At 39.8% G+C, this 23771-nt stretch overlaps 1 protein-coding gene across 2 annotated transcripts; it reads left to right on the top strand.

Moving 5' to 3' along the window:
* The first annotated feature begins 165 nt into the window (after positions 1-165).
* On the top strand, positions 166-21350 carry RIPK2 (receptor interacting serine/threonine kinase 2). 2 transcript variants are annotated; one of them, XM_071421632.1, is made up of 11 exons: positions 166-486; positions 4096-4249; positions 5398-5553; positions 7828-7985; positions 11016-11065; positions 11398-11559; positions 12956-13041; positions 13237-13326; positions 14171-14276; positions 18199-18378; positions 19505-21350. In XM_071421632.1, the coding sequence occupies exons 1-11, from the start codon at positions 296-298 to the stop codon at positions 19828-19830; spliced, it is 1659 nt and encodes a 552-aa protein (XP_071277733.1). In that variant the 5' UTR covers positions 166-295; the 3' UTR covers positions 19831-21350. The 2 variants fall into 2 exon arrangements, with proteins under 2 accessions (XP_071277733.1, XP_071277734.1); XM_071421633.1 differs by lacking the exon at positions 19505-21350 and adding an exon at positions 19168-19481.
* Positions 21351-23771: the final 2421 nt, after the last annotated feature.

The following is a 23771-nucleotide window of genomic DNA, read 5'->3' as shown; positions in this document are numbered from 1 at the left end:
CGCCGCCACAGCGCTCCCGCGGTGCCCGAGGGCGCGGCCGCTGCCCCGGCACGGCTCTCCGGGACACGCCGGCACCGCGCTCCCCCGGCTCGCTCCTCCCATCCCGGCTGCTCCGCCTTCCCCGACCCGCGAGCCGTGGGACGCTTTTTCCGTGAGGAAGTGGCTCGTCGGTGGGGTAGAAGGAGGAGAGAAGCGCTGGCCAGGAGAGCAGGCGGGGCAGGGAGTGCGGGGGGAGCGAGGGAGTGGGGCCAGAGGAGCGGCGCTCCGGGCCCCGCCGAGCCCGGCGCAGTGCAGCATGAGCGGCGGGGACGGCGGTGGGGGCCGGGCGGGCGCCCTCAGTTACGGCCTCCCCTCCATCCCCTCCAGCAAACTCCCGGACTTGCGTTTTATCAGCCGGGGCGCTTACGGGACCGTGTCCGCCGCCCGCCACGCCGACTGGAGGGTCCCGGTGGCCCTCAAATGCCTGCAGGGGCCGCTGCTAGACAGGTAACGGGGTGGGCAGGGGGCCGCCGGCCTGGGGCATTGCCGGGGCCGGGGCCCGCCTTTCCCTGAACCAGCCCCCAGAAAGGGTCGAGGTGCCGGTCCAAGATGCCGGAGTGGGTTTCTGAGGTCTCTGGATTAGATGCTGGTGTTTCGGTAGGCAGCCTTGCTTTAATTTTACGGGGAGAAGAGATCTCACGAGGATGATTCAGCTTGGGCCAAGAGAAAGCACGGACCGGCCCCGGAGCTTCCTCACTTTCGATTATTGCAAAGGGCTGGTTTCGGTCTCGGTCTCTGAGACACTAAGCTGTTTCTTTTGGAGTTTTTTTCCCTTCTGCACTGTGCACCTTGAGCCTCTTCGTGGTGGGATTGACAGAGTTTGGCTTCTTGCTGGGTCTGTTGGTTGCTAACCATTTTGCTGAGGTATCCCAGGATATTAAAGTACAGTGATTACTGCAGATTTGATGTTCACATAGAAAGAGGCATATCGAGAGTATACTGTTCTATCCACTGGAGATTGCTTCTAGAAGAAGCTTCTCTGAGACCACGCAAAATTATTATTTTTCCCCAGATCTCATAGTACTGAGAGAAGCTGTTTTAAAATAATAGGCTTGTACCCCCTGTAAAGCTGGTATTTTCCATGCAACACTTGGGTTCCCCATTTTCCAGGTACCCAAGTGGCAGCAGGAGCTGTCACTCCATGTAAGGATACAGCAAGTTGTACTTTTTCATTCGTCATTGTCTTAGTCAGTCCCCATAGTTACAATTTGTTAACGAATCAACGCAAATTTGCCTCTTCTTAGGCTGTCTGAAGCCTACCTGACTGTTAACCTGCCTCTGAGTCATATCTTGCTGTCTTCAAGCTTTTGCCTCAGGTTTCTTTGATGTAGTATTAGGCCTTTAGGTAGGATAGCTTCACCCAGAAAGGCTTCTAGTCTTGTGACTCAATATACTCGAATACAAGACAAGTTGTTTTAAGCTCTTTCACCTCTTATTGCTCAGGTTTGTGTATACACAGGCTTTATCTCTGAAATCTTGCCAGAAGTGGAATCTCAGTTATGTTGTGTTTTCTGATAAGCTGTGGGAGGGAGGGAACTGACTGATGGGTGTTGTGGGGGATTTTTTGTTTTGGGATTTTTTTTTTTTAATGTCTGCTTAAATCCCAGCTGGAAATACAGCATTTATCCTCAGAACACAGCTAGGAGAAAACACCAAGGCTAATTTTAGCTTTTCAAGAATTTGGATTAGTGGGACATCTAACCTGTGAAATTATGATTAGAAGGGCAAGTGAGGTAATCAGAATAATTCAGTCACTTACCATGATGCCTTAGGTTTTAGGTTTTATATTTCTCAGATTCTGTACTGCTTTAGGATGTAGTTCTGAGCTTCATATTAAGGGACAGTAAGCTCTCACTTCACAGAGAAGCTAGACAAAACAATTCTTTTCCTAGATTGGAACCAAGAACAAGCACCCAAATTTCAGGCCCAATGTGGACTGAAGAGAGAAAAACAAAAAGGATCAGACTTCATAACCTAAAGCTATAAGTGGACAATTAACTCCAATATGCCAATGGACCAGAACTTATAAAAGTGAGAGACCTCATGACTGATTGTCCATTTTGTGACCATTTTGGTTTCATCTTGGGTGTAGCACTGGCTGGGCTCTTGTACTGTCCAAGGTGTGTCCATTGAGGTATTCTAATCGTACCTACTTTAACTCTGTCTAGCTTCTGGTCTGGGTCAGCCTTGATAAGGCATCACCATATGCCACACAAAGCCCAGAAATGCTGTCAGAAGACTGAAAGCTATAAAAAAAAACATTTTACCTGAGTCTGAGCAGCAAGTGCTTTGTTGGTTGTGCAGTAGGCAATATGAAATGCCAGTCTGTAAGTGTTGTCAGGAAAAGGGATGAAGCCATTAATTCCCCGAGTGGGAAGCATGTGCCGTGCATCCCAGAATATGGTATGTGACCAGCCAAAGATCAAAGCCAGGTGGGAAGCTGTTGTGGGAATGTGCTCATTTAGGCATTACTCAGTGCCCTTTGGCATGGAGCAGACAAAGGTGAAGTGACTGACAGGCACAGGAATAGATTGCAGTATGTTGCAATTCATTTCCCAGCCACAGCTGAATCCCATGCTAATGTGCCCTACTGTCTTGGAAAACCCCAAACTTTCTCAGACCTAGTCATTTCTGGAGAGAGGGAGGAAGGTGTAGGGTTGTCTCTTCGATCCCATGCTTGTCTCAAAGGCTGCCTTTTTACTTCTGCCATTTCCTAGAGTTTCTTATAAGTCTTTTTCCATCACACAGAGAAAAGGACCTTTATTTCATATCTGTCTAAATTCAGAATTTCCTGCTGCAAAGAGCTGCATGCTTTCCTTCACAAGGCTTCCTCTTTTCCCCATATATCCTGACAGCCTTTTCTTTGTGAGTGCTAAACCCATCTTGATGGATCCAGACTGCCCTGCGTGCTTTGGGGAGTGTCTGAGCCAGCTCTCACCCTGGAGCTGTGCTGTGCACATAGCACAGTGCTCTGCTGAACGAGCTGTGGTGGGCATAGCCCTGGCCCCAGCACAGCCCTATTGCTTCTCAGTCAGACTGGCTCACATCCAAAGGATCAGTGTGCTGTACATGTCCTGTATTTAAATATCTTAGTCATATACTTGTACCTGTACCAGTCTCCACTAAGATCTAACTGTTTTTTTTCACTGAATTATGCTTTATGGTCTAACTATCCTCATTGACAGCAAACCCATTTTTTTAAAGACTGTTTGAGATATAAGGCATACCATATGGTTTCTATTTTCAGGGATGGAATCATACTCAATCTTAAATAAAACTTGACCCTCTCAAACCCACATGCTGCAAGGCCTAAATTTGTAAAGATGCATCAAATCCACATTTATGAGGAGTTTTGAGGTAACAGAGTGGATCCACACAGTCAAATTCAGGCATGCAAAGGCACCCATCATGAGGCTGGTCTATTCCTGCTTCCTGTGCATCTAGGGGATGTTTTTTCCATAGAGCAATTCAAAGCAGGAACTGTTTGAGGGAATAATTTATGTGAAAACAAAGCATAGTTAATTTTTCTTTTTCCTTCAGAAAGGAACTTACTTTCCTTCAGAAGTCAAAAGTGCGTTCCTTTAGCCCCTGTATATTAGTGTACATTAGACTCGACTAGATTTAAATGGTTGGAGAATCATGTGTATAAAAATCTTCACTCTCTAGGAGATAAATATTGGGCTTGAGTGAAAAGTTGGGTTTGAAGGTGTTCAGTAAAGTGGGAGAAATGCAGCTGGTTGTTACCATTATGGTTCCAAGGAATGGTGGAAGCTGGAAGTTCTGACTTTATCCTTATTTATTGGAAACATGGATGAAATGTGTGATAGAAATAGATTTGTGTGGTACAACAAAACCAGGGAAGCTGTCTTGTCTGCATTTGCAGGTTCTAATTTGTCTTGCACTGTCTTGTTCTCAAAGCAGCATGGTAGAAATCCAGTGGTGAAAAGGTGGTGCATACAAGGAATTGACAGAGAATATAGTGACCCCAGCATTTGCTTGGAGTTTCATAGTACTGGTATGGTAATGCATTTTATTTGTTTGCTTGTTTTCTTTAAGCGATAGAAACCACCTTCTAAAAGAAGCAGAGATATTACACAAAGCCAGGTTTAGTTACATTCTGCCAATTTTGGGAATCTGCAACGAGCCTGAATTTCTGGGGATAGTAACAGAATACATGACCAATGGGTCATTAAACCAGCTATTGCATGGGGTAAGTGTACTTATGGTCTTTAAATACGATGCCTGGTTGCTTCAAGTAGATTGCAATTTTCATACTTAATTAATATAGTAAAATATTTTATCTATAATATTTCATGCTAGAAGACAGTCAGTATCCCTAGTAGTTTTGGTGCTCAGATAGACCTTCTGTATCTCAAAACCACAACTAAACTCAGCTGACTTAATGTTGTGAAATTTTTTCTTTAATTTTGTGACCTATAATGAGTTTTTATGTTGAATTATTACATACAGTTTAAAAATATCAGTTGATCTCTAATTAGATTCTGAAATACTTGTGCTTGCTTCAGTCTGGGTTTCTGAATTACTGCCAATACAAATACTGATTTTTTTTTCCATGAGTTTGAATATTTAAAAAAAAAGAAAAATTTTACTTTCATTTATAGAAGCTAAATACTACTAATATAAACAAGTATGATTATTTCTGCCAGACCTTATTCTTTGAGTAACTTCCCCTGTGCTGAACTCTCAGTTGCTCCCATTAGTTTGGCCTGAACAGTGTTGTTACTGCAAAGCTACTGCAGTTGTGTCTCAATAGCACTAAAGTCTCTTCTCTACCTTAAATCAATACACATCTCATGCCTAGAGAGCTCAATTGTGTTTTTCATAAAGGCATTAGTGTCAATATAACTTTTAAGACCTCAGTTGAGTTTTACTACATTTTTCTTGTTGTATTACTATTTATAAAGGTAGTATTTTGTGCATAGTTTCAGTACAGTTTTTTTTGGTCCCCAGTGTCAGCTGCAGATATGATTTTTGTCATTCTTAGTGTAGGAGTCATGAATTGTGGGTTACAAGTTTGATGCAGAAGTTCGTCTGTAATTCATATTTCCATATGAATGAGTAGTGTAGTAAATGTTCAACATCATGTATAGCAGTCATGAACTACTATGTGAATGCTAGGGAATGGAAACATAGCACTGCATAATTATTATTTTTTGATAATGTTTCTTTAACAGCTAATGAGTCTTAATGCACCATTACAATTTTTTCAGGAGTTTGTATGTTTTAAAAGACTATTGTTTGCCCAAGTAATTTTCTTCTTCTTTTTATAAAATAAGTCTTTGTGTGTGCTGTTAGAACAGAGGATTATGTTCTGGTTTTGTGGTTTTATCTTGGCAGAAAGATGCATATCCCGACATTCCCTGGTGCCTGAGATTCCGCATTCTTTATGAAATTGCTTTGGGAGTAAACTATTTGCACAACATGAATCCTCCATTGCTGCACCATGACTTAAAAACACAGAACATTTTGCTGAATGATGAGTTTCATGTCAAGGTAGGGTTATTTAATTCTTAGGTTCTTCAGCATCCAGAATGAGTGAAAGTGTTTTCATGGTTGTAGAGGAGGAAGGGTGAGGTTGTGGCCATACAGAGAGGATGTAATTGTATGGTGGATTTTTATTTCTATCCTTGCAGACAGAACTTTGGAGTTTTTCTTTTGGAAACTCTGTATTACTCAGTTGTGGATTTTATCTGTCTGAAAAGACCAGGAAGATAGAAGTTGGGCTGTTTCTGCTCTAGCAGTAGCTCATACTCAATAGTGGTGACACTCTTGTTTGTCAGCCTTCCAAGGCTAGCTATATCTGGCCCTTCCTCAGAAGGAAACAGAAAGTGTTCTTGCCTGAGATGCTCTGACAAGTTACTCCTGATAGGCAGTAGGTCAAATTCAAATGCTAATGCTCCATTTGATACTTACCATGCAATGTGGACATTTCTGTTTTGTTGGGGTAGTAACAGAACACGTAAAGCAAAACTCCAAAATCTTACTATGTTGGAGGGTGGCTTTTGTGAAGCTCCTAAGAACAAGCAAACATACATGCAGAAGTATCAGTAATTAAAAACTTTAATTCTGCCTGTTAAAATATCACTGCCGTGATGTGAAAAAGGGACTGAAAGTACTTCTGACAAAATGTTTAGGTGCTTCCATAATTGCAAGAGTTTGTTTTGTTTGTTGTTATTTTAAAAAGATCTGGTTTTATAATTGATAGAATATGTTACTCAAGTAAATGGAAATAAGAGATATTTTGCACTAAATTTATACTTGAAAAGTGAATGTTTCAGTTGCTACTGTAAGTTGACTCTCCTTGTGACTCCTTTGAGCAAAGATCCACTGCTAGTTTCTTCTTTCTCCATTGCATAGAAATTTTTCTTGGCAGCAAAGTGCCTCACATGGCTTTGTCTCTGCTCACACCCTCAGCTGGTCATACTTCCTCCCACTCAATTGTGCTGGAATTGCCATCTCTCGAGCTTCCTGATAAACCTGATCAGGGAGCTAGTCCAAGTCATTTTTTTATCCACTCTGTTTTTAATCCCTAGCAGCTTTGGTGTGGCCTGGTGCTCTGCCTAATCATATCTGAACAGTTTCTTTGCTGAGGCACTTAAAGGGAAGAGATGAACTCTTGCATACCTGCCCTGCCTCCTGTAAGGAGTGTCCTTGGGGTTTTAAGTGAAGCAAGATTCTCTAAACTAGTACAGTGACAGGAAATGCAAACAAGGTTTATCATGCATGCCAAACAGAAGAGATACTGCATATGTATAAAAGTCACAGCATTTACAGGGTGCTTCTGACTGTCTCTTGATCTACTGAATGAGCAAGACTTAAGACCAATTACAATGAGGAAGGCTTGATGAGAGTGAATTGTAGAGAAGAAAGGTTACTTTTCATTGTGGATTTCAATGTATGCTCTTCAGAAAGCTTGTTTCTGTTGTCTTAATTGCCTTAGTGCTTGCACAGGCAACTTTGTTGAAAATGTTTTTGCTGTTGTGCAAATGCTGGACAAGTGCAGAGCTGGTAGCTGTCTGCTTATGTCCCATATATGCCAGACACTGCAGCTCAGCCAGCAGGTGCATTCTGCTAAATGTCTCTGTCCTTATCCATAACCTAATCAGACATCTGGTGCCCTGGCTTATGGATGTCTGAGAATGTAAAGGGAAGTCAGTTACTTCTTCATGTAGATGCACTGTATTGTGTAGAAAGGAGCAAGGCCCCAGAGTGCACAGTAAAGAAATTATTCAGCAACTTTTTGCAGCACAGAATTTCAGAATATCAAATGTATTTATTCAGGATTAATACATCATAGTTTGGGGAGTGAAGTGCCCTAAAATTGTTCTGTGAGAAGAACTGCCTTTGGATATTAGCAAGCTGAGTTATGTACAACTACTGTGATTTATACTAAACTTGTGCTTTCTTCATCACCAGGGAGCTACAAGTAAGCAATGATTTTTTTGTTTGCTTTTTTTAGCATAAGAAAGTGATTTTCTTAATATGGCACAGCTATCTACAGCAGATTCCTCATCCATAGTGTACATGAGTCCTTCCTTAAAAGAGCAGGTTAGGGCAGTGCTGTAGGTATAGCATGAGTCACAACCTGGGAATGCTTTATGGACTGGAGTTGATGTTTCCTGTTGCTAGGAGAACCACATACTTTTTGTGTGTCAGGTTAAGAGCTTTGGGTCACCCCTTTTTCTGGGTGTATTTCAGGAATTTCTAGCAACTGTCAGCAGATAAAACTGGTTTTTCTTCTCAGAAAAATTGATTTGACCTTTGCAGATTGCAGATTTTGGCATGTCCAAATGGCGTGTCATATCCATGTCCCAGTCCCGAAGCGAGTCCTCCTTGCCGGAAGGAGGGACAATTGTCTACATGCCACCTGAGGATTACAACCCCAGTCAGAAAACCCGGGCAAGCGTGAAACATGACATTTACAGGTAACTCCTGTTGATCTCTAGGGGGGCTTGAAATCTGAGCTCAGATATGATTTACTGAACTTAGATTTTAGCATATTCTCAGCAATTTTATTATTTTCAGTGATGATATCATGGCTATATCGGCTAAATGAATTGGGAAATAAAGAATTGAGTGATAGCTGGATTTAATTACTTTTGTGCTATGACAAGTGTAATGCTTCAGAATTAAGCTGAGACTACAGAAATAGGTGGGGGACTGATTTCTGTAAATGAATGTACACATACAATTCAGGGAAAGAAGAAAGCCATTCACACCATCAAGTCAATGCACATACACTTATAATTTGTGTAATCAAATAACATAATTTCAGAATTTACTTGGAGGAAAGAAGAAAATGTATTTTTCAAAAGGAGGTAGATAAAAACGGGATAGCGGGGTTGGAGAAAGTAGTTACAGTAATCTTATTAAGGAATAATTTACTTTGTGAAAGTTGTGGTAGTTTTGTGTTGGCACTCCTGAGTACAAGTAGTAGAATAGTAGATAGAGTGGTGGTGACCCATATAACAAAAGGAAATCTCTCTGAGGATATTGGAGTTAAAATTGGCTGGTCTAAAATGGTTTGGAGAGTTCAGAGATTACGTGAAGAATTTTGGGAGGAATTATAATGTGTAAAGGAAGATTGAGGAGGCATGAACTTGCCAATCACTGTGACAAAGTCATATTGTCACATCATTCTGGTGCAGTCTGCCACCTTTACCTTCACTGATCTCTGACATGGTTATATCTTGGTGAGAGGTGACTCAGGCTCAGAGGGTCCTACTGACTTCCAGGGAAACCACTGTTTCCCTTAATTATCCTTTAACCCTAAGAAGCACATGAAGTTCCTTAAGATCCGTTCCAAAGACTACAGCTGACAACACACCTGCTTTCTTTACCCTTTGATGAGAAGATATGGATAAGGAAAACATTGAAAAGAAAAAAAGGTGTATTGAAGGGAAAGAAAGGGTGACTGATGGCTTAATGAATGGGTGGAGAGGAAGAAGACAAATGTTTCTTTGGAAGAAAATAATATTTTCAGAGAAATAACAACCAAATTGGAGAAAATATGAGAACACATCAGAAGGGCATAAAAAACAGATAAATTAGGAAGGGAAGAGATTATGTGAGAAGAAAGAAGAGAGACTGAGACAGCGTTGGAAAGAGAGATGTTCAAGGCAGGAGGACATGAAGGTGCAGAGACAGTGAAGAACCACCGGAAAGGCCACACAGGAGGTGCCATGCACACTCTCAGAAGGAGATGCTACAAAGCAGAAATAAGAAAGGAAAACAGGAATAGTGTAAAGGGGAATGCTGCAGTGTTGTAGAACTGAGAAAATAATCTTTAACTGTAGAGAGATTCCAAACTGAATGAAAGATATTATTAAATAGCTGGATATTTTCTGGATGTCAAATTAATTGATCACAGCTGAGTGTTGCTGAGATACTGAAGCTAATTTGTGAAGAGGGATCTTTCTTAAAGAAACAAATTATTTAAACAACAGTCAAGCAGCTTAACTTCTACAAAAGGGATGATTTGCTATACCAATTGCATGGATTTGCCAGGAATACATCAAAAGCAGACTTTTTTTAATAAAAGCAGACAGGGAGGACTGCTTTTATTATAAGCTACATAAGTAAATTTTATCACTGAAGAATGTTAAAATGTAAACAGGGTAAATAGTTAGGAAAAATCAGTTTATATGATTTGATTTTAGGCATCAGTTATTTGTTTTTACTTCATTTTTTTGAATTCTTATTGGGTAGCTGTCGAATGGTACAGTGCTTTAAGGCAGTTGATGTAACTAATGTAACTGTATGCAAAATTTGGTACTTCTTAGTGATGTAGGAAGGAAGCTCAGTACATTCATGCCAAAGGTGGGGAGCACACCTTAACAGCATTTGATCATGGTGATTATTTTCTGGAATGACACTGCCACAATGCTTATAAAGACTTGGACTGAAAACATGGAAATACACACTTGTCAGCACCTTGAGTGCATTTTGAAGTTATGGAAGCACTGAAGCTTTAGCCTGGATTGTCCTTTCTAAATCCAGAACCAGATACTTGAATACACTTCTGTGATTAATACTAGGATCTTTTCATGGAATAGAGCTTCATTCAGATATGGTAGAGTATGTAAGGAAAAGTGGCAGAGAAGGATTGAGAATTCAGTCCTGCTTTTATATGAAATCTGCTAACCTTATTTAAATTACAAAGTTGTTCAAAGTTACCTCTTTCTAACATATCCTGATGGCTGGAGTGACTATTTTACTAAAGATGGGGCAAGTTTGTGCTCACTGAACCACTTGCCATTCATGTTGATGTGAATAGAAAAGAAGGTCACTGAGTAAGCACATGTGTGTTCAATATCGTGGCATTAGTTCAAAGTAGTGTTCCCAAGTGTCTTTTTTGGAAAGTTAATGCTGTGTGTAAGTGACATCTCTCCCTATGCAGAAGATTGCAGATGTTGAAAGCATTTATGGGGAGGGAGGAAGCTGGAGCAGGCATCCCAAGTGCAAGTTTGTATCTCCTGTCTCTGTGAGGGTGTGTTGGGATAGAGCTGTGGCTCAAAGCCATTCTCCCTGCTAATATCCAGCTTCCCTTGGGAATGTCAGGGAATGTCAGACCATACTGGGAAGATGCCAGAATATTGTAGTTAGGACAGAGCAGTTGGCTCTCTGGGGCTCACTTTATTTGTGTGCTGAGATTTAAACTCCGTGTACATAATTCACAACATATTAGCAGAGCCAAGTTGATACAGATTTGGAACAGGAGTTTATATGCCATGGATTTTGTCTGTACCTAATAGTATTATTTAGTTCAAGATGAGTTCACTTGCTAGTTTTCATATATTCATGTCAACATTTTAGTTAGCTATAGTCAGTCCCATGTGTGCTTACAAGATCATTTTACCAAAATGTTTTAAATACAATGTAGAGCTAAGCATATTGTGTTGTTAACTGTCTGTAGTCTAAAATAACATCTTCTGTACTTTTTGTACTGTAAACAGCTATGCAGTTATCATATGGGAAGTGATGTCAAGGAAACAGCCATTTGAAGGTAAGACCATGTCTTCCTTTATTTTTCATGCCTTACCTGGAGATTAAACATGAAACCTGGGGACTTAATTATAGGGGTTACTTTCTAGTAATTCAACTTTTAAGCTTATTGAACAACACTTTGAAATACTTTTCAAATTAGACTATATTTTTAGTATCTTTTTCAATTACAGTGTTGTTTCATAAATTAAGAATACCTTTTCCTTAATCAAGAAATGTAACCTTATATTGATTATTTAAATTCTGTGTGTGCAAATGGAATTACTCCTCCTACACAGTAAGCTCTTTATATTGCATATATTTCTAATGACTTCACAATGTCTGTTTTGACAGAAGTTATAAACCCCTTGCAGATAATGTACAGCGTGTCACAAGGACAGCGACTAGACTTGAGTGAGGGAAGTCTATCAATGGACATTCCTCATCGAGGGCTTATCATAAGGCTGATGGAAAGTGGATGGGCACAAAACCCAGATGAAAGACCATCGTTCTTAAGTGAGTTTACCTTGCCAGATTTCTGTTGAACATGGTACTTACAGAGCAAGGCTATAGTCTTGAAAGGAAAGTGCTAAAGTTGTCAGGAGATCAATGTGCTTGGTCTTGCTGCTTATCATAAAGTGTTTGGCTGCTTCCTTCATGTCTGTAAACAAACTTTTATGAATGGAATTATGTGTGTGCCATAAAACCAGGTTGGTTGTTGGAGTCTTTTGCATTTACCATCTCTTAATTTACCTGTAAAAAAGCCGCATGTTTTGTTTAACTACTTGTGTTTGGAGGTTTTTGTTTATTGTTGAAGATAATTTGGAGTTTTTTAAGAGAGGATGGGAGAAGTGAAGTATAAAACCAGTACTGTGGGATTTATGAGCATCCAACCAACACCAATGAACCTTTGCACATCAGATAAGTCGTAGCGACTTCAGCTTGTATTTTCATCTCAGTGTAAATCTTTCACTGACACTTTAATTCTTGCATCTCCTTTATCAAGCAAGAACTGGATTTTTTTTCCAAGCAAGGAAATGTATCTAAATACAATATTTCCTAAAATAAAAAAAAAAATAGACACATTGTGATATTTTCATATGCATTCTTGTTTTCCTATGCCAATTAACAAAAAAAAAATAGTAATGTAAGTATGTGGTCACACTGAAGGGAAAATTATCTGGCATATGTACTACAGTGTGAGCTAACTTGGATTCTCTTTTTAGTGCCATGTGTGTAGTAAGATGGTCTTTGAAAAAAAAAACGTGTTCCTTTTGCCACTACTTTACTATCATAAAAGGAAAGAAGAAGTTGCAAAACTATTGCAAAATTAGGGGAAGTGCAGCTCACTGATGGGGAACTTAAGCAATTACTGTAGCATAGGGACACAGGCACACTGAGGCCAGCGTCATTTGGTTTCAGTGGGTGTGATAGGTCAGTGCTTTGACTCTCCCATCTTCTCTGGCCCTGCCTTATACCTTAGGCATGTGTTCTGGATATTGCTGTGTTGGGGGTGTACTTGTTTATTTTTCTGGTATAAATCTTTTAACACCTCTTCTGGAGTGAGAAGACAGCAGCGCACTCTGAGGTCTTATGGTGTTTGGGTCCTATTCAGCTAATCGGGCTTGATGGGGCTACTTTAAAATACAGCAAACTCACCAATCTCTCCATTCCATGAGTGTGAGACTTGCATTATCCCGGTCCAGCATTATCCTGGATGTCTTTTGGTACACATTTCTTTTGGTGGTGTGAACTGTTCTAAGAGAAGCAACAGCTTCTGTTTTAGCAGCATAAGTAGTTTGATACGTGCCAATAGAAAAATTATTTTTGTAAATGTAAGAAAGACACTTTAGTACAGTGACAACTTGATTTCCACTTCAAACCATTCACCAAGTACTCTTCCTTTGTTCAGAATGTTTAATAGACCTGGAGCCAGTTCTGCGAACATTTGATGAAATAGCTATGCTGGAAGCAGTACTTCTCTTAAAGAGATCGAAGGTAAGTGGCTTTTGTCACAGTCATGAGTTGGTCAAGTTAGTTGGTGACTTTCACTTGCTAAAAGTCTTATCTGCTTTGTCATTTCTTGTCACTTTCCTTTGTCTAATCTTGTATCTGGTTGAAACATGCATTTGTGTGGGGTTGTCATTTTGTCTTGTAGCAGAAATTTAATACAGGAAAATATTTCTCTTCCAGTCACTATATGAATCACAAAGTATTTACAAGAGTGGAAAGAAAGCAAATGTGGAGCAGATACCTCTAAATATACCTCTGAATCCTGAAAAGGTAAATACTTTACATGTTGCATTTGGTATGTCAGCATTCTGAGAGATTAAAGGGAGTTTAACGTGGTAAGGGGAGCTGTTCTGCACTTTGCTTCCTGTACAACCAGGAAAGGCATAAAATGCATCACTTGAGCCAGGGTGTAGCAAATGCAAAGCCATATATATGAAGATAGAAAAGGGTGAGTATGCAGAAATTAGAAGGGCATCTAAATATGAGAAGTCTCTAAATATGGCATGGAGCTGTCCAGGGAGGTTTAGGTTGGATATCTGGAAAAGGTTCTTCACCCAGAGGGCGATCAGGTACTGGAACTGGCTCCCTAGGGAATTGATCACAGCACCAAGCCCACCAGAGTTTAAGAAGTGTTTACACAATGCTCTTGGGCAAATGATTCTTGGGGTGCTCCTGTGTAGGGCCAGCAGTTGGACTTCATGATCCTTGTGGGTCTCTTCCCACTCCACATATTCTGTGAGTCTGTGATCCCCTCAAAGAGGAATGCAGCCCACAATGCCTGCCAATAGGAAGAGATTGTCTGTTGCTCCCTTACACCTCTACAGAGCTTGCTTGTATAGTATAATATAGATTTGCATTTATATTTTGATTCTTAATGCTGCTGCTTTTGGTTCTTACTAGTAGTTAAACTTGTATACAAAATTGCTGTCATATTTGAAAATATATAAGTATTGGGATTACATTCTTTCTTCTTATTTACCATATCTTAATTGTGCTGTCTATTGAGCATTTAGATAGCAGGGAAAACGTGGTGATGGAAAAGTTCTCTGTAAAAACATTGCAACTTCATATTTGTTTAATGTGCCTGTTCAATATACACCTGGATTTCTTTCAGCCAACATACTCTAGCTCCATAGAGTGTGATGCACTTCCCCTTCAGAGCATCCCTCCAGATACATCAAAATTCAAGTCTATTCCCCTGTGTAATATCCTCTCATCAGGTGAGATACTCTTGACTTTGTGTAAATTTAAGTTGCCATTGCAGCTTTACATTCACATTGTGACACTGCATTTGTGTAGTAGAAAGCTGGGTCTCTCTATGTCAGAAAAAAATGTCTTCTGTAAACTTTATGTTCTGGGTAAAAAAAGAGTTTTTAAACTCTGATTTTATGTTCCTGTCACCTGAGAAGTTTTTACAGTTCACAGGTTCAGTTTTCCTATTCGGAGTTGTGAGTGCAGAGCTAACATTTTCTTGTCCCTTCAGACTCTTGCAGTTTAGTTAACTGGGGTTTTTTGTTTGTTTGTTTGTTTTTGGTGTTTGTGGGGTTTTTTTTGTGTGAACTACTTCTGAATATAAAAAAGGCCTTTAAGGCCTTTTTAAGGCCTTCTAGAAGGCCTTCTAGAAGCTGAGTAAACTCAAAGTTTCCAGTGCAAGTTTCCAGATAATTTTTAATTCAGTAAGTAAAAATGTCTTCAATAGACTTCTTTGCAAAAGTATCTGCACAGACCTTTTGTAGATGTCCCCTTTTATGAATAAAAGTTGGCAAAATTCCAAATTGAGAAAACTCAATTTTGAGATTTTGCTGATATCAGAAGCCAGAAACATACAATAGAACCCAGGTGGAATAGCAACACATTGTGAAACTAAAACTTGACAGAATGTAAACATATTTCAAAAGAATAGAGTGTTCTCTGGCATTGCAGGGACCAGGAGTATGAAAGCAGACAAGACTTTTGACTTCACTGCTGAAAAAAAGATCAAAAAGTATTCTGAGGTGCTGCAAAACCAGAGATACTCTGGTAGAGGTAGGAGAGCACAGGCAGTTCCTGTTTCAGCTCCTGTTTGAACACATACACATTTTTGAACTTCTACTCAGTGTACTAAAAAGGTATAAATACAGGAGGAACTTAGGTGAAAAAATTACAGGAGGCTTAAGGACTTGCAGTTACTGGGGAAAATGGCAGAAAGCAAGTGCAGGGTACTGTGGCTGTACCTCAACTGAAGCATTTATCTATACAGCATAAAAGCCTCAAAGATGAAGAATAACTCATATTTACCTAGCTTAATAAGTGTGTTGTGATGAATTTTAGAACATGGAATATTAGTTTGAGCATGAGCATGGACTGTAAGGGTAATCACATAAGATAATGATAAATATCAGCCTTTCTTGCTGCTGGTTCCTGTTATGAATTGTTGTGTCTGCCTGTGGAGGGAATCAATGAAAATTTTTTGGTACAATTAATCTGATTGGTCAGCTGGTGGTTGTTTTATAGAATCATTGCTTAGACTTTATTGTTTATGTATAGATACTGTAAAGCTTGTGAAAATAGTGCCTACAAAACTCTACTGCAGAAGAGTTTGTTATTGCTTTGCCAATAGCTGCATCAGGTAGCGTTGTAGTGGGAAGCAGGACTGACATTCATCTTGCTTTTCAAACTCACATGCAATTGTTTTAGGTGAAAATTCTATTCCAGGTAGCTGTTAGCAAGAGAGGAGTTTGGCATGGCATGAAGGCAGAAGTTAATGACTACGGAGTCTAGCCGAGTTAATGACTATAGATTCTTGTTTTTTCCATCAATACAGTCAGAGTACTTTTTCAGAATATTGCTTCTTCAGAGTTAAGACTTGTCTTCTAGCCTTGAGCCTTTCTTTTCATCTTTACTTTTTTTTTTCCCTTCCCTAGTGAGCTTTTCTTGGGTATTTCCTTAAACAGGTCTTTTCCCTCTTCCCATTTCATTTCTGATACAAGAGTAATCCTTTAATATAGTTTGTTTTGCTGGATGAACAGGATGCACTCTTTTGAAATCCCTTTGTAAAATAAACTTCTTTATTCACGTAGTATCCTAACTAGTCCTCCTGGTACATGTTCTGACTTAAGTGAATTAAGGCTACATAGTATTATGAGAGACATGACAAACTTTTTTTGTCTACAAAATCCCCCTTACTTACTGTACCTTAGAATTTTATTTTTCCTTTCTCACAAGATCCTTCACAAGATCCTTCATTACAGAACAATCTACTTAGGGATTGTTTTTATTCCTCATCTCACTTCTAATCATTAGCCCCAGCTTGAAACAGAAAGTCTATATCTCATATTTTTCCTTCTTTTTCTATTTCTGTTACTCCATTCTTCGAGGTGACCTAGGTTCTTTTTGCGTAACTTGAGTCAATCTGGTTTTTTCTGAATAATATTTGACTAACTCTCAATAGCATTTTTTTTTTTGAGGGAGTTGTTTAGCATGGAGAAAAGGAGGCTCAGAGAGGAAATCTTGCTCCTTTGCTCTCTGCAACTACCTGAGAGAAGATTATGGCCTGGTGGGGGCCTCTTAACTGACAAGCAACAGCAGCAAGCAGTAGGCTAAGAGGAAATGCCCTGAGTTGTGCCAGGGGAGGTTTAGATTGGATATTAGAAAAAATTCCTTCATGGCAAGAGTTGTCAAGCATTGGAACAGGCTGCCCAGGGAGGCGGTTGAGTCACCAGCCCTGGAGGTATTTAAAGGATGTGTAGACACCTTTTGGATGGCATTCAGGACATGGGGCAGTGCTGGACTGGGCAGTGCTGGACTCGATGATCTCAGGGTCTTTCCAATGGGAACGATTGTGTGATTTTATGATTGCATTTTCTTATGCTGTGTTCACTGGTCTCATTCTCTCATACCAGTACAAACCCTGTAGTTTTGTCTTTATGTTATGAAATTAAATTTGGTGTGTCTAAAAATATATAACATCCCAGCACGGCTGCTTGGAATTCTTTCCCGAAATGATCTTTCACTCACAGTGATTGTCTCCTAATCCCCTTTTTCATGCAGTAGATAATATCTGCTGCTTCACAGTACATAGCTCTGCCCAACTTTCTGCCTTGTTCATGAAATAAAATACTAGTTACTATGAGTTCTAGTCCACCATTTTAAAATACTGGGAATGGAGTTTCTTCCACATTTTCCTATTCCTGCTCTGTGTACTTACAGACATATTCTTCTACAGGTCAAGAAAGAGCTGGGAATACAACTTCAGATTTCCCCATTGGACAGGTAATCTCGAGTTGTCCATGGGGCTACCTCACTGTCTTTAGATACTCATGTGAATTCTTGCATCTCTGGTTCTTAGTTAACGTCTTAGTTACTGTGTCTTTATCAAGTGACACTGTGAAAGTCTAATCAGAGCTATTTGCAGAGCTAGGCACATGTCCTGTAGTTTGTTTCTCACCAGCTCTTTGCTATCTCTTCCTTGTGTTATTGCAACTGCTGCTTTCATATCTGTCACCATTTCTACTATAAAAAAATTGTAAAGCTAGAAGCTGTTCAACTTCCCCCCCAATAGAAATCCTTTTTACTTTTCTTTGCAAAAGTTTACATGAAGCTTTCATGAAGTGATATCCTGTTTTGATGGACTACAAAAAGCTTCCATTGGCCTCCAACTGAATGTTACCTTCTCCCACCACTCTTCATGTCCTTTTCCCCCATCTGATTCTTTATTTTAATATTTTCATCTTTGTTACACTGCCAAACTTCATCAAAATAAATTAGTCTGCTTTCCTGATGACTTTTAGTGACCTTCCCACATACTCAAAGGATTTATTATGTTCTTCTAGTCCCTACAAAAATTTTCCTTCAAACAGAGCTTTTTTGTTGAAGTTCACATTTACCAGATTTATACTCCCATATACTCCTATTTCTGTAAAATAAAGCAGGACCCCATACCATAGTCAAGCCTTGGTAAAATATGAGGGACATAAATGTATTCAGAATTTGAGTATAAGGACTAATCTGTTGTATATGATGTAAAAGTAGTTGGTTTATGACTTCTGTGAAATTGCTCTAAATAGTCTCAGGTGGGTGTATTTTATTTGTACACAGAAGTAATACAGCTTGTTCTTTTTCTTTTTTTGTCTTTTTTGTCTTTTTTTTTTTTTTTTGTCTAAGATGGAAATTCTGGATGTCTATACTCTCTTAGCAGCCAGAGCACAGATGAAAATCTGTCTGTAACTCAGAGTGCCAAACTCCTTGTGCATCCTTACAGTGCTGGTCTCTCACCTGCCAGGGGTATTTCAGATGCCCCAAGTTCTGCATCCCATGTGCTGCGGTCATCGCCGATTCCTCCAGGTACAGCAAACACTGTTTGACTCCGAGACCCACAATAAGTGTTGTAACATTGAGTGTCTGTCTGTATGAAATGGAAACTGGAACTGTTACTCACCAGCACATGAAAACAAAACATTGCAAATTAAGAGTGCAAAATTAAGTAATTCTGTCCTTGTAGACTTATATTACAAAGTAAGCAAAAACAGTGTAAAATGTGGCCAAGGACAGGTATCTGTACCTACTAGCTTTTTTTCTCTTCTCCTAATCAGATTCCTGCTGCCATCAGTCTTCTTTATCCCATTCCCTCTGCTCATAGTATTTCTATTTCCTACTACTGTTGCAGTGCTACAGTCCAGCAGAACAGGAGGAAAACTTAGCTTAAACTTAGTCACCTTCTTGCCTGTCACTTCTCACTTTTTAGGCTTTCCAGTCTTCCATTTAGCAATGGTGGGGTTGAGAGAAGCAGCAACTGTGTCAGCATCTTAGCTGTAATGATCCTCTGTGTTAGTTGGGAGCCCATTACATTGTATTTTTATGTGTCAAATAACTGTTAAAAGTTAACACAAAAGGTAACAAGAAGAAACTTTAATGAGTAATTATTCAGGTATATTTTTTGAGGGGCCACACAGTAACATGCAACTTTATAAAGATCTATTGCATCATCCCTCTTCTGAAAATACAAGAATCAACACCCTTTCACTGTGTAAAACCTCACCTTGAGGAAAAATTCCAGGAAACCACAGGGATGTTTTCAGTAAACTTCAATAAAAATCCCCCTGGAAAGTGAATTTACCGACTGTCTCTTTTTAGAACCAGGTCGGGTTGAACACTGGAACAGGGTGCCCATGGAGGCTGCAGAAGTACCAACACTTGGAGATGCTCAAAATTCAGCTGGACAAGGCCCTGAGCAACCTGAGTTATCCTTGAAGTTGGCCCAGCTTTGAGCAGGCTATTACATCAGATCACTTCCTTGAGGGTCCCTTCTAACCTAAATTATTCTGTAATTCAGATAGAATAAATACTCTAACCATTAAATTTGTCAAATTGGATCATTTTAACAGGTTTTTTTCAGCTTGTTCTTTGTTCTGTGGCAATACTTGTTGACAGTTACCATCCCTTCCTTTTTTCTAATCCTTTCCAATCTCAGATTTTGTATTGGAAACCATACAAAAGAATGTAGCTCATCAGTGGATCCAAAGTAAAAGAGAAGAAATTATTGATCAGATGACTGAAGCATGTTTGAATCAATCACTGGATGCTCTTCTATCAAGATTTTTACTCATGAAAGAAGATTATGAACTTATAAGCACCAAACCTACAAGGACATCAAAAGTACGACAATTGCTTGATACTTCAGACAGCCAAGGAGAGGAATTTGCCAGAATTATAGTACAGAAGTTGAAAGATAACAAACAGCTAGGACTTCAGCCTTATCCAGATATTGTATCTAATTCTCAAAGACTGCATTTTTAAATTTATTCTTTCTTTATGAAACCATGTGAATATTTCTTACAACATGATTCTTGTTTCTAATATAGTATTTTATTTATGTGCAGCTTTGTCTTTGCTGTGCCTTGTAAGAGTATCAGAAATGACCCTGAGTTCTAGCCTGCATTTGGTCAGTGACCAATTAATAATTTGGAGTGCAATCATAAAACCAAACACTTGACAGTTGCTGACTCATTTTGTGAAAGTATTTTGTTTATACATGACAAAGAAAAACATTAAAGGCTCACCATTTTACATATTTGCTGTTTATACACATCCTTTCCTTTCATCTCACAGGATTGAGACATCTAATCTAAACATGGCATGTTTGTTTTTCTCGTTCCATCTGCTCTTTCTCACAGAGGAGGGAAAAAAAAAAACCTAGGTGCTCTTTTCCAGGGCTGTTCTGCTGTGTGTGTAATAAACTTCCTTCCTTAAGCCATGCTGGTGCACAATCAGGAGAGGAGTGGTAGGTGGGAGGACGTTTATATTGCATTTTTGCAGGTTTTTTATTGTTTTGTTTTGTTTTTCCCATTTTGTTGCCAGAGCAAGTGCCTCAGACCACAGCATAAGAAGAATTTTAGTCCAAAGAGGAGCCCAAGGGGAAGGAGGACGGTGTGCTTGTCATCTTTGTTCTGCTCAGAAGTGATATAGGAGAAAGGCTGCAGCTATAGCATTTTGCATTGTTTGGTTATAACCACTTCAGCTATTCTTGAAATCTTTGTAGGATGAGATCCAGGAAGAACTTACATAAGGACACCCTCACTTAATACTCTTTAACATTTCCTTGTCCATCTGCCTTGCCTTTGTCACCTGCCATCTTACCACCCTTACCTTTGTCATCTGCCATAAATACTTCTCATGTCATGTTGCTAGATCAAACTTCTAACTCAATTTTATTTTTGGTATTTACGTGATGAACTACATAAGTAGTTGGGTCTATACAAAGATCAATCATGTCCTGTTCTGCCATGCTGGAAGTAATGTGCAGGGGTCTCTTCTGCTATCACCTGCCTTAACCTTCTCTAGATCACACATCTCTGCTGTCCTTTTTGTCTGAAGGATGGTAACATGTTGAGGCACGGGTGGGGCCACCTGAGAGGAAAAGGTATGTGGTATTTTTTCAGTTACTTTCACAAGACCTTAGTGACTTTATCTAGATGACTTCAAAACTAGTAAAAAATTACTAGTTTTAATTTGGCAGAACACAGCACAGGCAGATTATTTTTGCAAGCACTAATAAATAATTACAATTTCTGCTGAGGCTGTTTAAAATCTGGGAAAATCCAATCTCCACATGCAAGAATGGTGAAATATACCTAAATTACCATATAAATTACCATTGCCCCATTTCAATGATTCAAGCTTCAGTGTCATTAGTGGTTGCCAACAGCTTACTTTTTTCAATATCTTTATGATTTTGAGAACTGAATCATAAGAATACAATGTATAGTTTATTGTATAGGAGAGGTTTAAAATTTTTTTAATAAAGTTTTTGACATAAACTGGGTATTTGCCTTTTATCCCGCTTCCCTTTGGAAGCTGAAAAGTTCAAGTTAGATAGCTGAAATCAGGGCTATGGTGCAATAAATGGCTGTGCTTTTCCCAGAGTAGACCTAATGATATCTAGCAGGTAGAAGTCTGAGGAAAGCTGGTGCCAAAACTGTGTGTTTCACTGCACATCACATTTTAAGCCACATTGTTCATTATTATTGGTCCTTAAAATAATATTTGTGTTTTGCAAGGTGACAAGTAACATTTCTTCAATGTGTGTCCAAAATTGTTCACGTATTAGAAACTTTCCTGAGGACCCACTGTAAGACAGCTGGGTCAGGGAGAAGAGCATCCTGCAGCTTTCAAAGTCTCCCTGTTGACTCCTGCCTGTCAGTACAGAACTAGTTTGGTTTCCCTTAATTACAATTAAATGTGGCCCTATGGAGTCACATTCAGGAATGGTGCTGTCACACTGCTGCAATCACTATGGGCTGCTCCTCTGTGTGCCATCACCATGAGGTGGCACAGCTGCAGAAAGAGTAATTTTCTACCCCCTGCTCTGAATATGCCCACGTCTGTAAGGCCATGAGCATTCCAGCCAAAGCCCAGCCCTCCAAGGAAACCCTGAGGCTACTCAGTATGAAAACTCAGGCCAATCTCCCTCCTCTTTCCTTGGACCCTGAGCCTCTCTCCATGATGGAGTACAATCATGGAATAGTTCTGGTTAGAAGGGACTGCTAAGGGTCAGCTTGTCCAGCCCTTCTGCCATGGTCAGGGACATCCTCAACTGGATCAGGTTGCCCACAGCCCTGGTTGCTCAGAGCCAGTGTGACCTTGAATGTTTCCAGGGCATCAGACACTACCACTCTGAGCAACATCAACCAGTCCTCTCCAATGTGTAAGGCACACATGGATTTCCTTGAGTGAAAGGGAGGAGGAGGCAGCCACAGCTGGGGCTTGAGAGATGCAGACAAGGGCATAAGGAGAATAATTTGGGGTCAGCATGGGGAAAGAGAGGTGGAGGTTCACACAGTGAAGGGTTTATGGAGGTGACACACATGAGAGTCAGTATGAGCCACAGTCTGACACTTCTGTTGTTTTACAGTTGTTTTAACAGTATTTTGTACATTCCTCATTTCTTCATTGCAATTTCTAACAGATTTTCCTGCTTTTTCGCTCCAAGGGGAAATGCTGCTGATGTTTCAGACTGACAGTAAAAGCTTTTCTCTGAGTTGTAACAGCTCACTGAAAACCTTTTAAAAATGTGCACATAGAAATATCTTTTTATATGTACACAGGGGAAAATAGAAACATAGGACTACACATATTATTTAGTGTTTGTTGGCATTAGATTTTGTATGGTCTTTTAGCACCTTGTCACCGAGTAGTGGCTGCTCCTTGTGTTCTGCTGCCATACCTGAAGTTAACATGGTTGGAAGAAGTTTGTTGGTCTGTGAGCTACATTCTCTCCTGCATCAACTTCATGGCAAAGTAAGTAAAGATCTTTTTGGAGTAAAGTAAAGTAAAGGTTTTACCAAGATGACACTAATGGTGGCCTTTGTTTGTCATTCGGAGTCTTGCAGCTAATGGTAGAGGGTGTTTGGCAGTGTGTTTTCAATCAGGGCTCAGTGTAAGCACATCTGTTGTGGATGAGGACTGTAGGAGCCCGGGCTGGCTGAGGCACAGAGGGCAGAGTTATGGAACAGGAGGAAGCAGAGGACTTGGCAGGGCACCACTGAGCTGTTTGCAGCAGCTGAGCAATGGTATGAATGAAGGAAGAGGGCTCTGGAAATAATTGAAATAGCCTTGATTCCAGTGCAGAGTATGAAAAGCTTTCCTGAACAGTAATGGAAGTGTGGGCAGAAAATGCCACAGGTTTAGTCAGGCAAGCATGCCTTACTTTGCTGTTCAATCAGGAAATGTGTGTTTATATGTAACTAAGACACACAGAAGAATTACTGTGAACAGTAAGTTGGTACAGGAGAAGCTTCACTGCAAACATTCTTATCAAGTCCTGAAGTACTGTAAAAATGAGTAAGAAAAACTTGTTACAAAGGCATTCACATTCACTTCTTTACATTATCCATCTTGCTAACTTAAAATGCAAGATTAAATGTAATCTTCCTTGGCAAAGGAACTAGGTTTTGTGTTTACAGAATAAAATGTTCAGGAAAAATCCTTTTTGTGCATGGTGCATGCTTTATGATTGCTCAATGTTGATTTATGTGCTGTTCCTGTAAATCTATGGCAAATGTCCAGTAGTGTTTAACCATGAGGGTCAGACCAATAGAAATATGGGAGACATTAATGAAGAAAAGACTGTTTCATGTTTGAACATGCAGCTTCTACAGACTTGAAACAAAGGGCTGAGGCTGGCTCAGGAGCAGGATAAATGGACAGTATAAAGGTGGTCTGATAGCAAAGTCCCTCAA

The sequence above is a fragment of the Agelaius tricolor genome, unplaced genomic scaffold (assembly GCF_023055355.1).
Source record: "Agelaius tricolor isolate 1412-34295 unplaced genomic scaffold, bAgeTri1.0.p SCAF_2, whole genome shotgun sequence".
Classification (NCBI taxonomy): Eukaryota; Metazoa; Chordata; class Aves; order Passeriformes; family Icteridae; genus Agelaius; species Agelaius tricolor.
The sequence above is the reverse complement of the archived record's forward strand: the minus strand, read 5'-3'. Positions and strand labels throughout refer to the sequence as shown.